At 45.0% G+C, this 17,485-nt stretch overlaps 1 protein-coding gene across 2 annotated transcripts in view; it reads left to right on the top strand.

Moving 5' to 3' along the window:
• LOC128695380 (longitudinals lacking protein, isoforms H/M/V) overlaps positions 1-17,485 on the top strand; it is a 73,256-nt gene that overhangs the window by 47,866 nt on the left and 7,905 nt on the right. Inside the window, exon 6 of one of the 2 annotated variants that reach the window (XM_053785926.2) lies at positions 1,978-2,646. The exons of the other annotated variant lie outside the window; for it this stretch is intronic. Coding sequence (XP_053641901.1) covers positions 1,978-2,232 — 255 coding nt within the window. The 3' untranslated portion in view covers positions 2,233-2,646. Of the gene's footprint in view, positions 1-1,977; positions 2,647-17,485 lie in introns of those variants that run through there. 2 annotated transcript variants of the gene reach the window in all.

Below are 17,485 nucleotides of genomic sequence, written 5' to 3'. Positions count from 1 at the left end.
AAACTGGTACTCACGGTATCATCTACAGTAAACTGGTACTCACGGTATCATCTACAATAGTCTTCATACATATATCAAAGATGCGTAATTCACTGTGTGTTCGTATTTAACAAGAAATCATGTTTAACATTCTGCATAATAAGATAACAAGTGATGCTGGTAACATATATGAGGCTGCCTCAGCCATACAGTCAATAAGATAAAAACTTATACAAGATAAGAAGTATTGATATGTAGCTTTGATATATAAAATAACATTGGGAAAAATAACTTCACGTAAGCAATGTCAAGTGTTATTATTTAGGATATACAATGAGGGAATATTTATACTTTAGCGCTTAGTTTGGATTATGATAATGTAATATTAGGGTGAGAATTTCCACTGAATTTGAGGTGCCACGGCAGGTTTGCAAGTCTTCCTTTACTGCCTGAATAAATAAAATAATTGGTCAATAAGGTATACGTATATATATATATATATATATATATATATATATATATATATATATATATATATATATATATATATATATATATATATATATATATATGTATATATATATTAGGAATATGTAAAACTTGTCAATTAGCAAGAAATTTAAAATAAAGTCCTTTCTGAAATTTTCTCTTATACGTTTAAAGATATATTTTTTTTCATTATTGTTGATGTTAAAATTTATAATTTTGCACCAAAAGAATGTTAGAAAACTTACCTAACCTTATTATAACAAGAACAATTTACTTTAGCCTAACCCAACTAAATATATTTTAGATTTGTTTACGGTAATTTAATACTAAACAAACACAGTGAAATATATTTTTTTCGTTAGGTTCAGAATGATTTTGGCGAAATTATTGCATACACAAATTTTCACTTGTCCTATATGGCAAGATGAACGTTGCTATTTAAGCCAAGATCGCAAGTTCTGCCTATTCGGCACGACCTATATATATATATATATATATATATATATATATATATATAGATATATATATATATATATATATATATATATATATATACATACATATAATGTTTAAAGCCTTTTTTTCGTTCATAATTACAGAAAAAATACTAAATGTATAAAGAAAACTTTCGTGTGACTTAAAAAAGAAAAACTTTTTAGGTCACTCGAACTTAAGGATGACCTAGAAAGAAAAAGTTGTTTTTTTTCTTATGTCACCCAGCCTCGGTGGGAGACCGCCGGTACGTTAAAAAGAAATTACAGAAAAACTGTAATCATAAATGTAAAATAAATCTAGGAATACATTCGTTTGTGTACTATATTTACAATGCAGTTTGTTTGCCTTGGTTTGCTAGTGCACTCAGCTCACACACTGAGGTCCGGGGGTCGATCCCCTGTACAGGTGGAAACATCAGGACGCGTTTCTTTAAGACACCTGTTGTCTGTGTTTACCTAGCAGTAAAATAGGTACCTGGGTGTTAGTTGGCTGGTGTGGGTCGCATCCCGGGGACAAAATTGACCTAATTTGCTCGAAATGCTCTGCATAACAAGGGACTTTCTATATAGTACTATGTCATAGATGTCAGCTAGGTCTGTACAACTTGTACGTGTAGAAACATTATTATTATTATTATTATTATTATTATTATTATTATTATTTATTATTATTATTATTATTATTTATTATTATTATTATTATTATTATTATTATTATTATTTATTATTATTATTATTATTATTATTATTATTATTATTATTATTATTATTATTATTATATGCGAGTGGTGTGAAGGTAATTTTAGTTTCCTATACAACACTACCTCATTTTTGAAGTTTTACTATTATATTCTTTATTGTCACTGTTAACTCTCTCATCACCTCTCTTACCTAGTATAATTTCTGTTGTTACTCTGCAATCACGTTAATTTCTTGTGTTATCTTAGCCGTGGACACTGTTATTTATCGATTCTCAGCATCACACATAAGCAAGTTACGAATTATTCTCCAACAGAAGACGCAAGAAGCAGCATCTAGACGAGTGTGTTCCTTCTGTAACAAAGAATTTAACTTCGCCAGTTTACTGGAGAGACACCTGCGAGTTCACACTGGCGAGAAGCCCTTCTCCTGTCCTCTCTGCTCTTACCGCACGTCTCAGCGTTCTAATCTTGACCGACACAAACGTATCCATCAAGTGAATATTGTACAGCATCAGTTTTCCTCAGCTTGTGGTCACTCAATACCAGGAACACTTCAAGAACAATTTTAAATGTAAAGCTACAGTGTTTTGCAAAAAAAATTTGTGCTTGAAATTTTAGATGGCACGTAACTTATCATTGCCCTTATTAGATCATTCATTTATCTTATCAAAGTGAATAAAATTATCAAGCTATATTTTTTAAGAAAACTGTGAATGCTCGTCAGTACTATATGTTAAATACTATTAACAATTGTAATGTAACACTAACTTATTTAACAAGTATGTTTCGTTCTACTCTCATTTTCCTTCAATCAGCCTTGATTGCCTTCTGTTCCCCAGGTGGTATGTGACCCCTGTGGGTTTAGTGTTTCCCCGTGCATAATAAGTGTTATTTCAAAGAAGTTCTAACAGCCGGATTTAAGGAAAAACAACACACATTAAGCACCTCCATATGTATTTGTAATGTAATCAGTTCTGCTGCACCTATATAATTAGTATTAATAGTAGCAGCAGCAGCAACAGTAGTAGCAATACTAATAATGATAACAGGAATAATTATAATTGATCATACCCTTTTTGTCCAGAGGTTGCTTTGTGTACAAGAGTTGTCCAGGGGTTGCTCTGTGTACAAGAGTTGTCCAGGGGTTGCTCTGTGTACAAGAGTTGTCCAGGGGTTGCTTTGTGCACAAGAGTTGTCCAGGGGTTGCTTTGTGTACAAGAGTTGTCCAGGGGTTGCTCTGTGTACAAGAGTTGTCCAGGGGTTGCTTTGTGTACAAGAGTTGTCCAGGGGTTGCTTTGTGTACAAGAGTTGTCCAGAGGTTGCTCTTTGTACAAGAGTTGTCCAGGGGTTGCTTTGTGTACAAGAGTTGTCCAGGGGTTGCTCTGTGTACAAGAGTTGTCCAGGGGTTGCTCTGTGTACAAGAGTTGTCCAGGGGTTGCTTTGTGTACAAGAGTTGTCCAGGGGTTGCTTTGTGTACAAGAGTTGTCCAGAGGTTGCTCTTTGTACAAGAGTTGTCCAGAGGTTGCTTTGTGTACAAGAGTTGTCCAGGGGTTGCTCTGTGTACAAGAGTTGTCCAGGGGTTGCTCTGTGTACAAGAGTTGTCCAGGGGTTGCTCTGTGTACAAGAGTTGTCCAGGGGTTGCTCTGTGTACAAGAGTTGTCCAGGGGTTGCTTTGTGTACAAGAGTTGTCCAGGGGTTGCTTTGTGTACAAGAGTTGTCCAGAGGTTGCTCTTTGTACAAGAGTTGTCCAGGGGTTGCTTTGTGTACAAGAGTTGTCCAGGGGTTGCTTTGTGTACAAGAGTTGTCCAGGGGTTGCTTTGTGTACAAGAGTTGTCCAGGGGTTGCTCTGTGTACAAGAGTTGTCCAAGGGTTGCTCTGTGTACAAGAGTTGTCCAGGGGTTGCTCTGTGTACAAGAGTTGTCCAGGGGTTGCTCTGTGTACAAGAGTTGTCCAGGGGTTGCTCTGTGTACAAGAGTTGTCCAGGGGTTGCTCTGTGTACAAGAGTTGTCCAGGAGTTGCTTTGTGTACAAGAGTTGTCCAGGGGTTGCTTTGTGTACAAGAGTTGTCCAGGGTTGCTTTGTGTACAAGAGTTGTCCAGAGGTTGCTTTGTGTACAAGAGTTGTCCATGGGTTGCTTTGTGTACAAGAGTTGTCCAGGGGTTGCTTTGTGTACAAGAGTTGTCCAGAGGTTGCTCTGTGTACAAGAGTTGTCCAGGGGTTGCTCTGTGTACAAGAGTTGTCCAGGTTTTGCTTTGTGTACAAGAGTTGTCCAGGGGTTGCTCTGTGTAAAAGAGTTGTCCAGGGGTTGCTTTGTGTACAAGAGTTGTCCAGGGGTTGCTCTGTGTACAAGAGTTGTCCAGGGGTTGCTTTGTGTACAAGAGTTGTCCAGGGGTTGCTCTGTGTACAAGAGTTGTCCAGGGGTTGCTTTGTGTACAAGAGTTGTCCAGGGGTTGCTTTGTGTACAAGAGTTGTCCAGGGTTTGCTTTGTGTACAAGAGTTGTCCAGGGGTTGCTCTGTGTACAAGAGTTGTCCAGGGGTTGCTCTGTGTACAAGAGTTGGCCAGGGGTTGCTCTGTGTACAAGAGTTGTCCAGGGGTTGCTTTGTGTACAAGAGTTGTCCAGGGGTTGCTTTGTGTACAAGAGTTGTCCAGAGGTTGCTTTGTGTACAAGAGTTGTCCAGGGGTTGCTTTGTGTACAAGAGTTGTCCAGGGGTTGCTTTGTGTACAAGAGTTGTCCAGAGGTTGCTCTGTGTACAAGTGTTGTCCAGGGGTTGCTCTGTGTACAAGAGTTGTCCAGGGGTTGCTTTGTGTAAAAGAGTTGTCCAGGGGTTGCTTTGTGTACAAGAGTTGTCCAGGGGTTGCTCTGTGTACAAGAGTTGTCCAGGGGTTGCTTTGTGTACAAGAGTTGTCCAGGGGTTGCTCTGTGTACAAGAGTTGTCCAGGGGTTGCTTTGTGCACAAGAGTTGTCCAGGGGTTGCTTTGTGTACAAGAGTTGTCCAGGGGTTGCTTTGTGTACAAGAGTTGTCCAGGGGTTGCTTTGTGTACAAGAGTTGTCCAGGGGTTGCTCTGTGCATAAGAGTTGTCCATGGGTTGCTCTGTGCACAAGAGTTGTCCAGGGGTTGCTTTGTGTACAAGAGTTGTCCAGGGGTTGCTCTGTGCACAAGAGTTGTCCAGGGGTTGCTTTGTGTACAAGAGTTGTCCAGGGGTTGCTTTGTGCACAAGAGTTGTCCAGGGGTTGCTTTGTGCACAAGAGTTGTCCAGGGGTTGCTTTGTGCACAAGAGTTGTCCAGGGGTTGCTTTGTGTACAAGAGTTGTCCAGGGGTTGCTCTGTGTACAAGAGTTGTCCAGGGGTTGCTTTGTGTACAAGAGTTGTCCAGGGGTTACTTTGTGTACAAGAGTTGTCCAGGGGTTGTTTTGTGTACAAGAGTTGTCCAGGGGTTGCTTTGTGTACAAGAGTTGTCCAGGGGTTGCTTTGTGCACGAGAGTTGTCCAGGGGTTGCTTTGTGCACAAGAGTTGTCCAGGGGTTGCTTTGTGCACAAGAGTTGTCCAGGGGTTGCTTTGTGTACAAGAGTTGTCCAGGGGTTGCTCTGTGTACAAGAGTTGTCCAGGGGTTGCTTTGTGCACAAGAGTTGTCCAGGGGTTGCTTTGTGCACAAGAGTTGTCCAGGGGTTGCTTTGTGTACAAGAGTTGTCCAGGGGTTGCTCTGTGTACAAGAGTTGTCCAGGGGTTGCTTTGTGCACAAGAGTTGTCCAGGGGTTGCTTTGTGCACAAGAGTTGTCCAGGGGTTGCTTTGTGTACAAGAGTTGTCCATGGGTTGCTCTGTGTACAAGAGTTGTCCAGGGGTTGCTTTGTGTACAAGAGTTGTCCAGGGGTTGCTCTGTGCACAAGAGTTGTCCAGGCGTTGCTTTGTGCACAAGAGTTGTCCAGGGGTTGCTTTGTGTACAAGAGTTGTCCAGGGGTTGCTCTGTGTACAAGAGTTGTCCAGGGGTTGCTCTGTGCACAAGAGTTGTCCAGGCGTTGCTTTGTGCACAAGAGTTGTCCAGGGGTTGCTTTGTGTACAAGAGTTGTCCAGGGGTTGCTCTGTGTACAAGAGTTGTCCAGGGGTTGCTCTGTGTACAAGAGTTGTCCAGGGGTTGCTTTGTGTACAAGAGTTGTCCAGGGGTTGCTCTGTGTACAAGAGTTGTCCAGGGGTTGCTCTGTGTACAAGAGTTGTCCAGGGGTTGCTCTGTGCACAAGAGTATATGCAAATGAAAGTAGTTTCCCTCTGTGTATTATAGGAAAATACTTACCTGTATAATGATTTCTATGGAACAACGGAATGTGGAGAAGTCTCATTTGCTCATTTTTCTTTTCTGTATCCACCTCCATATATATTTCCTCAGGATTATTAGATTTAAAGCCTATTGACTACACTAGTGTCATTAAGGCTGCATAACAAGTGTACACCACCAGTCAAGAACACTGCCCCCTGAACTGGGGATTAAAGTCGACTCTCGTATATACACTCGTACAAATGAGATAAATTCAGTGATGTGTATGCACTGAGATACACACCTCTCGGTGCATATATACTGAGAGGTACACTCACCATTGTACTGTATATACACAGATACACACCTCGGTGAATATACACTGAGATACATACCTCGTGGTGTATAACCTTTTTTTTTTATATATTGATAAATGTCTATACTTCAGTTGTAATAATGTGCTCAATAAATAAAGATTTTATATGTACAATATATTTTCTACATAAAGATATATTACAATGGGAGATTTAGACAAATTTTTGAGCAGATCAGGGTATAATGTACGTATCAGTATTGGAACATAAAGTGAACGCAGTGATGGTCAAGGATTCAAGTTGGACATTAAAGTGAACCCATTGTAACTTTCAGGAACTCATGTTGGACAAATTTAGAAAGTATATAGGGAAGTACTGGTTTCCCAATAGCGCTGTAGGTTGCCTCATTGAGGCAAAGACTTTGGGCGGCTTTAAATATGCATCGGACAGGTACACTGCATGCGTGTGTGTGAGCTAGACTTGCCTAACATGGGCTATGTGTTCGTGTGTAAAACAAGAATTCGTTCTGGGACTGCGAATTCTTATTTCTTGACTTGTTTCCAAAAAAGTCTTACCATACACTCACCGTTTGGAAAAAAAAATAGAATAAAATACAAAATTTTGGAAAAATTGAAGGGAAATAAAAACATATTTCTTGACTTTTTGCGACCAAAATATATTATTATGAACATACCATACGGGAACACGATTATATAAAAGTCATAATTCTTTTTTGTTATTCTGCATCACCAAGCAGCCAGCCACACATGCTGCCTTTATTATGTCTCTGATGGTCCAACCTTTAACATAAACTATGATTTCTTAGCTGACACTAGTTTGTTTCATAAATTGTGACCTGGAACCTTTCCTTTGCTGCTTCATAAATTGTGACCTGGAACCTTTCCTTTGCTGCTTCATAAACTGTGACCTGGAACCTTTCCTTTGCTGCTTCATAAATTGTGACCTGGAACCTTTCCTTTGCTGCTTCATAAATTGTGACCTGGAACCTTTCCTTTGCTGCTTCATAAACTGTGACCTGGAACCTTTCCTTTGCTGCTTCATAAACTGTGACCTGGAACCTTTCCTTTGCTGCTTCATAAACTGTGACCTGGAACCTTTCCTTTGCTGCTTCATAAATTGTGACCTGGAACCTTTCCTTTGCTGCTTCATAAACTGTGACCTGGAACCTTTCCTTTGCTGCTTCATAAACTGTGACCTGGAACCTTTCCTTTGCTGCTTCATAAACTGTGACCTGGAACCTTTCCTTTGCTGCTTCATAAATTGTGACCTGGAACCTTTCCTTTGCTGCTTCATAAACTGTGACCTGGAACCTTTCCTTTGCTGCTTCATAAACTGTGACCTGGAACCTTTCCTTTGCTGTTTCATAAACTGTGACCTGGAACCTTTCCTTTGCTGCTTCATAAACTGTGACCTGGAACCTTTCCTTTGCTGTTTCATAAACTGTGACCTGGAACCTTTCCTTTGCTGCTTCATAAACTGTGACCTGGAACCTTTCCTTTGCTGCTTCATAAACTGTGACCTGGAACCTTTCCTTTGCTGCTTCATAAATTGTGACCTGGAACCTTTCCTTTGATGCTTCATAAAATGTGACCTAGAACCTTTCCTTTGCTGCTTCATAAACTGTGACATGGAACCTTTCCTTTGATGCTTCATAAAATGTGACCTGGAACCTTTCCTTTGCTGCTTCATAAACTGTGACCTGGAACCTTTCCTTTGCTGCTTCATAAACTGTGACCTGGAACCTTTCCACTGACACCACTAACCTCCTCACTGACACCACTAACCTCCTCACTGACACCACTAACCTCCTCACTGACACCACTAACCTCCTCACTGACACCACTAACCTCCTCACTGACACCACTAACCTCCTCACTGACAGCACTAACCTCCTCACTGACAGCCTGACCCTTGACATAGACTCTGACTAAAAGTTCTCTGTTGCATCAACTTTGATTTCGGTTTTACTCTTGCACTTTCTTACACTCCCAATAACCTGTAAGTTTACACAGCCTTCACTCACTCCTGACCTTCTCACATCCTTCCCTTCACTCACTCCTGACCTCACACCCTTCCCTTCAATCACTCCTGACCTTCTCACACCCTTCCCTTCACTCTTGACCTTCTCACATCCTTCCCTTCACTCACTCCTGACCTCACACCCTTCCCTTCAATCACTCCTGACCTTCTCACACCCTTCCCTTCACTCTTGACCTTCTCACACCCCTCCTCACAGAGCTCCATGATACAAGAATTTACCTGGCAAGCTGATAACAATAATAATAATATCCCAACTTTAACATGTCCACCTCTCCCATCATCTCTCACCACTTACGTGCCTTTTACATGAATATTAGTATAAATATTGGCATAATTAAACTTTGCAGTCACTGTTAAATAGTGAAACACAAACATAACCCGCTCAGTGGAAGGAATCATTTAGTCTCAAAAATAACAAAAAAACACGAGAATCCCTCGATACAAATTCAACATTGAGAAATAATGTTGCTTGAACTAAATAATCCATCCAGCCTATGCTCTGGGTCAGAAGAATTTGAGCTGTCTTCTCCTTCCTGGGATCAAACCGTATTGTCTTGCAGTTCTCTGCATGAGCGCTGTCCCATTATCACCATAACTACGTGTGTCTTTAAAGACCAAAATCCAGTAATAAGGTTGATTTTTCATTTTTAGGGCGTAGATGCCACAGTTTTTTTTTTTTTTTTAATAAAATTGACAAATTTGTCACGTACATCACCCATTAACAATTCAATGTATTCAGAAACATGTGCAAAACACGTATGGGTCACATAGGTCAATGTTGGTGCGCCAACATTGCCCTGTATGACCCATACGTGTTTTGCATGTTTCCGAATGCAGTAATAATATCTATGTTATAAGTTTGAAGCCAGTCGAAAGAAGCATTCTGAAGTTAACGGTGACTGGTGTATATACACTGAGAAACACACTCGTCGGTGCAGTATATATACACAGAGATACCGAGGTGAATATATATACAGAGAGAAACATACGGACACCTTGAAGAATTATAAAATTCTCAACCACTATAGGTAATCCCTTTTGAGTAGTATCTAATTCTCAACCACTATAGGTAATCCCTTTTGAGTAGTATCTAATTCTCAACCACTATAGGTAATCCCTTCTGAGTAGTATCTAATTCTCAACCACTATAGGTAATCCCTTCTGAGTAGTATCTAATTCTCAACCACTATAGGTAATCCCTTCTGAGTAGTATCTAATTCTCAACCACTATAGGTAATCCCTTTTGAGTAGTATCTAATTCTCAACCACTATAGGTAATCCCTTTTGAGTAGTATCTAATTCTCAACCACTATAGGTAATCCCTTCTGAGTAGTATCTAATTCTCAACCACTATAGGTAATCCCTTTTGAGTAGTATCTAATTCTCAACCACTATAGGTAATCCCTTTTGAGTAGTATCTAATTCTCAACCACTATAGGTAATCCCTTCTGAGTAGTATCTAATTCTCAACCACTATAGGTAATCCCTTCTGAGTAGTATCTAATTCTCAACCACTATAGGTAATCCCTTCTGAGTAGTATCTAATTCTCAACCACTATAGGTAATCCCTTCTGAGTAGTATCTAATTCTCAACCACTATAGGTAATCCCTTCTGAGTAGTATCTAATAATATACGTCACGTGTTGTCTCAAACCACTTTGGCTAATGCACTGCAGTCTGGGTTTTTTGGTGGGGGGGGGGAGCAGGATCATCGAATTTTGTACATATTTTTAACGTTTATGTATAATGTAAATAAATGTTTATTGTATCTTATTAAAGAAAAAGAATAATAACGTGGTATCAAAATTGTCAAGTTGAGAAATAATAATTTACTCTCGAGAAAAAGATGGAGAGGATCTCATCATTGAAAATAACACTGTAAATTATTTCGTTATATATTTTAAGACGTAGAACTTTAGGGGCTCATAATTTCCTTTATCTTCTAATAACATGTCCATTTTCCCCTATAATCTACCTTGTCCGTAATTACTGTCGCATTTACTGTGTCTACTTTCGTAAGGTGAAGTAAATGCGACAGTAATTACGGACAAGGTAGATTATAGGGGAAAATGAGTATATTATGAGACAGGGAACCTCAGGCGTCCCTCACCAACATTAGAAATTATAATACGGATACAGTCATCAGTTGTTGTTATGGTGTTACAATGGAACTACAGAACGGCTGATAAACTCCAAGGAATCAGCCCCTCAAGGAAGGTTCCTTGATGCTGGTGAGGAGCTCTTGATCTAGGGAATTGAATTTGTGCTCCAGTTCCCTGAATTAAGCCTGAATACCTTCCACATCCCCCCCCCCACAGGCGCTACATAATCCTACGGGTTTAGTATTCCCCCTGGATTATAATAATAATAATCATAGGAATCAGTGACGTTGAAGGGGCTAGGTAAGAGTTGTATACAACTACATTTACAACACTGTTGTTTGTGGTTGCAAGGGTTGAGTCTCAGCTCCTGGTCCTGCCTCTTGTCACTATGGATTTACTCACTCGTGGACCTTCTCATACCCATTAAAATAATCAAATTCAGAATTACATATATTTTTTTTAAACGCCTATATTATGAGCTTCTTTATCCAACACTGGTAGTGTCCAACACTGGTGGTGCCCAACACTGGTGGTGCCCAACACTGGTGGTGCCCAACACTGGTAGTGCCCAACACTGGTGGTGCCCAACACTGGTGGTGCCCAACACTGGTAGTGTCCAACACTGGTGGTGCCCTCCACTGGTGGTGCCCAACACTGGTAGTGCCCAACACTGGTGGTGCCCAACACTGGTGGTGCCCAACACTGGTGGTGCCCAACACTGGTAGTGTCCAACACTGGTGGTGCCCTACAGTGGTGGTGCCCAACACTGGTAGTGCCCAACCCTGGTGGTGCCCAACACTGGTGGTGCCCAACACTGGTAGTGCCCAACACTGGTAGTGCCCAACACTGGTAGTGCCCAACACTGGTGGTGCCCTACACTGGTGGTGCCCAACACTGGTAGTGCCCAACACTGGTAGCGCCCAACACTGGTGGTGCCCAACACTGGTGGTGCCCAACACTGGTAGTCCCCAACACTGGTAGTGTCCAACACTGGTGGTGCCCTACACTGGTGGTGCCCAACACTGGTAGTGCCCAACACTGGTAGTGCCCAACACTGGTGGTGCCCTACACTGGTGGTGCCCAACACTGGTAGTGCCCAACACTGGTAGTGCCCAACACTGGTGGTGCCCAAAACTGGTGGTGCCCAACACTGGTAGTTACGAACACTGGTAGTGCCAACACTGGTAGTGCCCAACACTGATGGTGCCCAACACTGGTGGTGCCCAACACTGGTAGTGCCCAACACTGGTAGTTCCCAACACTGGTAGTGCCCAACACTGGTATTGCCCAACACTGGTGGTGCCCAACACTGGTGGTGCCCAACACTGGTAATGCCCAACACTGGTGGTGCCCAACACTGGTAGTGCCCAACACTGGTAGTGCCCAACACTGGTAGTGCCCAACACTGGTGGTGCCCAACACTGGTAGTGCCCAACACTGGTGGTGCCCAACACTGGTAGTGCCCAACACTGGTGGTGCCCAACACTGGTAGTGCCCAACACTGGTGGTGCCCACCACTGGTGGTGCCCAACACTGGTAGTGCCCAACACTGGTGGTGCCCAACACTGGTGGTGCCCAACACTGGTGGTGCCCAACACTGGTAGTGCCCAACACTGGTGGTGCCCAACACTGGTAGTGCCCAACACTGGTAGTGCCCAACACTGATGGTGCCCAACACTGGTAGTGCCCAACACTGGTAGTGCCCAACACAGGTGGTGCCCAACACTGGTAGTGCCCAACACTGATAGTGCCCAACACTGGTAGTGCCCAACACTGGTGGTGCCCAACACTGGTAGTGCCCAACACTGGTGGTGCCCAACACTGGTAGTTCTCAACACTGGTAGTGCCCAACACTGGTAGTGTCCAACACTGGTAGTGCCCAACACTGGTGGTGCCCAACACTGGTAGTTCCCAACACTGGTAGTGCCCAACACTGGTAGTTCCCAACACTGATAGTGCCCAACACCGGTAGTTCCCAACACTGGTGATGCCCAACACTGGTAGTCCCCAACACTGGTAGTTCCCAACACTGGTAGTTCCCAACACTGGTAGCTCCCAACACTGGTGATGCCCAACACTGGTAGTTCCCAACACTGGTAGTTCCCAACACTGGTGATGCCCAACACTGGCAGTTCCCAACACTGGTAGTTCCCAACACTGGTAGTTACCAACACTGGTAGTTCCCAACGCTGGTAGTTCCCAACACTGGTAGTTCCCAACACTGGTAGTTCCCAACACTGGTAGTTACGAACACTGGTAGTTCTTAACACTGGTAGTTCCCAACACTGGTAGTTCCCAACACTGGTAGTTCCCAACACTGGTAGTTACGAACACTGGTAGTTCCCAACACTGGTAGTTCCCAACACTGGTAGTTACCAACACTGGTAGTTCCCAACACTGGTAGTTACGAACACTGGTAATTCCCAACACTGGTAGTTCCCAACACTGGTAGTATCCAACACTGGTAGTTCCCAACACTGGCAGTTCCCAACACTGGTAGTTCCCAACACTGGTAGTTCCCAACACTGGCAGTTACCAACACTGGCAGTTACCAATACTGGTAGTTCCCAACACTGGTAGTGCCCAACACTGGTAGTGCCCAACACTGGTGGTGCCCAACACTGGTAGTGCCCAACACTGGTAATGCCCAACACTGGTAGTGCCCAACACTGGTGGTGCTCAACACTGGTGGTGCCCAACACTGGTGGTGCCCAACACTGGTAGTGCCCAATACTGGTGGTGCCCAACACTGGTAGTGCCCAACACTGGTAGTCCCCAACACTGGTAGTGTCCAACACTGGTGGTGCCCTACACTGGTGGTGCCCAACACTGGTAGTGCCCAACACTGGTAGTGCCCAACACTGGTGGTGCCCTACACTGGTGGTGCCCAACACTGGTAGTGCCCAACACTGGTAGTGCCCAACACTGGTGGTGCCCAAAACTGGTGGTGCCCAACACTGGTAGTTACGAACACTGGTAGTGCCAACACTGGTAGTGCCCAACACTGATGGTGCCCAACACTGGTGGTGCCCAACACTGGTAGTGCCCAACACTGGTAGTTCCCAACACTGGTAGTGCCCAACACTGGTATTGCCCAACACTGGTGGTGCCCAACACTGGTGGTGCCCAACACTGGTAATGCCCAACACTGGTGGTGCCCAACTCTGGTAGTGCCCAACACTGGTAGTGCCCAACACTGGTAGTGCCCAACACTGGTGGTGCCCAACACTGGTAGTGCCCAACACTGGTGGTGCCCAACACTGGTAGTGCCCAACACTGGTGGTGCCCAACACTGGTAGTGCCCAACACTGGTGGTGCCCACCACTGGTGGTGCCCAACACTGGTGGTGCCCAACACTGGTGGTGCCCAACACTGGTGGTGCCCAACACTGGTGGTGCCCAACACTGGTGGTGCCCAACACTGGTAGTGCCCAACACTGATGGTGCCCAACACTGGTAGTGCCCAACACTGGTAGTGCCCAACACAGGTGGTGCCCAACACTGGTAGTGCCCAACACTGGTAGTGCCCAACACTGGTAGTGCCCAACACTGGTGGTGCCCAACACTGGTAGTGCCCAACACTGGTGGTGCCCAACACTGGTAGTTCTCAACACTGGTAGTGCCCAACACTGGTAGTGTCCAACACTGGTAGTGCCCAACACTGGTGGTGCCCAACACTGGTAGTTCCCAACACTGGTAGTGCCCAACACTGGTAGTTCCCAACACTGATAGTGCCCAACACCGGTAGTTCCCAACACTGGTGATGCCCAACACTGGTAGTCCCCAACACTGGTAGTTCCCAACACTGGTAGTTCCCAACACTGGTAGCTCCCAACACTGGTGATGCCCAACACTGGTAGTTCCCAACACTGGTAGTTCCCAACACTGGTGATGCCCAACACTGGCAGTTCCCAACACTGGTAGTTCCCAACACTGGTAGTTACCAACACTGGTAGTTCCCAACGCTGGTAGTTCCCAACACTGGTAGTTCCCAACACTGGTAGTTCCCAACACTGGTAGTTACGAACACTGGTAGTTCTTAACACTGGTAGTTCCCAACACTGGTAGTTCCCAACACTGGTAGTTCCCAACACTGGTAGTTACGAACACTGGTAGTTCCCAACACTGGTAGTTCCCAACACTGGTAGTTACCAACACTGGTAGTTCCCAACACTGGTAGTTACGAACACTGGTAATTCCCAACACTGGTAGTTCCCAACACTGGTAGTATCCAACACTGGTAGTTCCCAACACTGGCAGTTCCCAACACTGGTAGTTCCCAACACTGGTAGTTCCCAACACTGGCAGTTACCAACACTGGCAGTTACCAATACTGGTAGTTCCCAACACTGGTAGTGCCCAACACTGGTAGTGCCCAACACTGGTGGTGCCCAACACTGGTAGTGCCCAACACTGGTAGTGCCCAACACTGGTAATGCCCAACACTGGTAGTGCCCAACACTGGTGGTGCTCAACACTGGTGGTGCCCAACACTGGTGGTGCCCAACACTGGTAGTGCCCAATACTGGTGGTGCCCAACACTGGTAGTGCCCAACACTGGTGGTGCCCAACACTGGTGGTGCCCAACACTGGTGCCCAACACTGGTGCCCAACACTGGTGGTGCCCAACACTGGTAGTGCCCAACACTGGTAGTGCCCAACACAGGTGGCGCCCAACACTGGTAGTGCCCAACACTGATAGTGCCCAACACTGGTAGTGCCCAACACTGGTGGTGCCCAACACTGGTAGTGCCCAACACTGGTAGTGCTTAACACTGGTAGTGCCCAACACTGGTGGTGCCCAACACTGGTAGTTCTCAACACTGGTAGTGCCCAACAGTGATAGTGCCCAACACTGGTAGTGCCCAACACTGGTGGTGCCCAACACTGGTAGTTCCCAACACTGGTAGTGCCCAACACTGGTAGTTCCCAACACTGGTAGTGCCCAACACCGGTAGTTCCCAACACTGGTGATGCCCAACACTGGTAGTCCCCAACACTGGTAGTTCCCAACACTGGTAGTTCCTAACACAGGTAGCTCCCAACACTGGTGATGCCCAACACTGGTAGTTCCCAACACTGGTAGTCCCCAACACTGGTGATGCCCAACACTGGTAGTTCCCAACACTGGTAGTTCCCAACACTGGCAGTTCCCAACGCTGGTAGTTCCCAACACTGGTAGTTCCCAACACTGGTAATTCCCAACGCTGGTAGTTCCTAACACTGGTAGTTCCCAACACTGGTAGTTCCCAACACTGGTAGTTACGAACACTGGTAGTTCCCAACACTGGTAGTTCCCAACACTGGTAGTTACGAACACTGGTAGTTCCCAACACTGGTAGTTACCAACACTGGTAGTTACCAACACTGGTAATTCCCAACACTGGTAGTTCCCAACACTGGTAATTCCCATCACTGGTAGTTCCCAACACTGGTAATTCCCAACACTGGTAGTTCCCAACACTGGTAGTTACGAACACTGGTAGTTACGAACACTGGTAGTTCCCAACACTGGTAGTTCCCAACACTGGTAGTTACGAACACTGGTAGTTCCCAACACTGGTAGTTCCCAACACTGGTAGTTACCAACACTGGTAATTCCCAACACTGGTAGTTCCCAACACTGGTAATTCCCAACACTGGTAGTTCCCAACACTGGTAATTCCCAACACTGGTAGTTCCCAACACTGGTAGTTCCCAACGCTGGTAGTTCCTAACACTGGTAGTTCCCAACACTGGTAGTTCCCAACACCGGCAATTCCCAACACTGGTAGTTCCCAACACTGGTAGTTCCCAACACTGGTAGTTCCCAACACTTGTAGTTCCCAACACTGGTAGTTCCCAACACTGGCAGTTCCCAACACTGGTAGTTCCCAACACTGGTGATGCCCAACACTGGTAGTTCCCAAGACTGGTAGTTACCAACACTGGTAGTTTCCAACACTGTCGATGCCCAACACTGGTAGTTACCAACACTGGTGATGCCCAACACTGGTAGTTACCAACACTGGTAGTTCCCAACACTGGTGATGCCCAACACTGGTAGTTCCCAACACTGGCGATGCCCAACATTGGTATTTACCAACACTGGTGATGCCCAACACTGGTAGTTCCCAACACTGGTGATGCCCAACCCTGGTAGTTCCCAACACTGGTGATGCCCAACACTGGTAGTTACCAACACTGGTGATGCCCAACACTGGTAGTTACCAACACTGGTAGTTTCCAACACTGGTGATGCCCAACACTGGTAGTTCCCAACACTGGTGATGCCCAACACTGGTAGTTACCAACACTGGTGATGCCCAACACTGGTAGTTACCAACACTGGTAGTTCCCAACACTGGTGATGCCCAACACTGGTAGTTCCCAACACTGGCGATGCCCAACATTGGTAGTTCCCAACACTGGTAGTTTCCAACACTGGTGATGCCCAACACTGGTAGTTCCTAACACTGGTGATGCCCAACACTGGTAGTTACCAACACTGGTGATGCCCAACACTGGTAGTTACCAACACTGGTAGTTCCCAACACTGGTGATGCCCAACACTGGTAGTTCCCAACACTGGCGATGCCCAACATTGGTAGTTCCCAACACTGGTAGTTCCCAACACTGGTGATGCCCAACACTGGTAGTTCCCAACACTGGTGATGCCCAACACTGGTAGTTACCAACACTGGTAGTTCCCAACACTGGTGATGCCCAACACTGGTAGTTACCAACACTGGTGATGCCCAACACTGGTAGTTACCAACACTGGTAGTTCCCAACACTGGTGATGCCCAACACTGGTAGTTCCCAACACTGGCGATGCCCAACATTGGTAGTTCCCAACACTGGTAGTTCCCAACACTGGTGATGCCCAACACTGGTAGTTCCCAACAAGGGTAGTTCCCACTCATATTCACAACTAACTATCCAACCTGATAGTTTGCCTCCATCAACCACTCATCTTGAATGCAATACCAGTGACTCCTTGACAGACTTGCAAACACCTGTGTGTGTGTACTCACCTATTTGTGTGTAATAAATACACTACATATAGCTGAGTACACACACACACACACACACACACACACACACACACACACACAC

Source organism: Cherax quadricarinatus, chromosome 50 (genome assembly GCF_038502225.1).
Source record: "Cherax quadricarinatus isolate ZL_2023a chromosome 50, ASM3850222v1, whole genome shotgun sequence".
Taxonomy (NCBI): Eukaryota; Metazoa; Arthropoda; class Malacostraca; order Decapoda; family Parastacidae; genus Cherax; species Cherax quadricarinatus.
The sequence above is the reverse complement of the archived record's forward strand: the minus strand, read 5'-3'. Positions and strand labels throughout refer to the sequence as shown.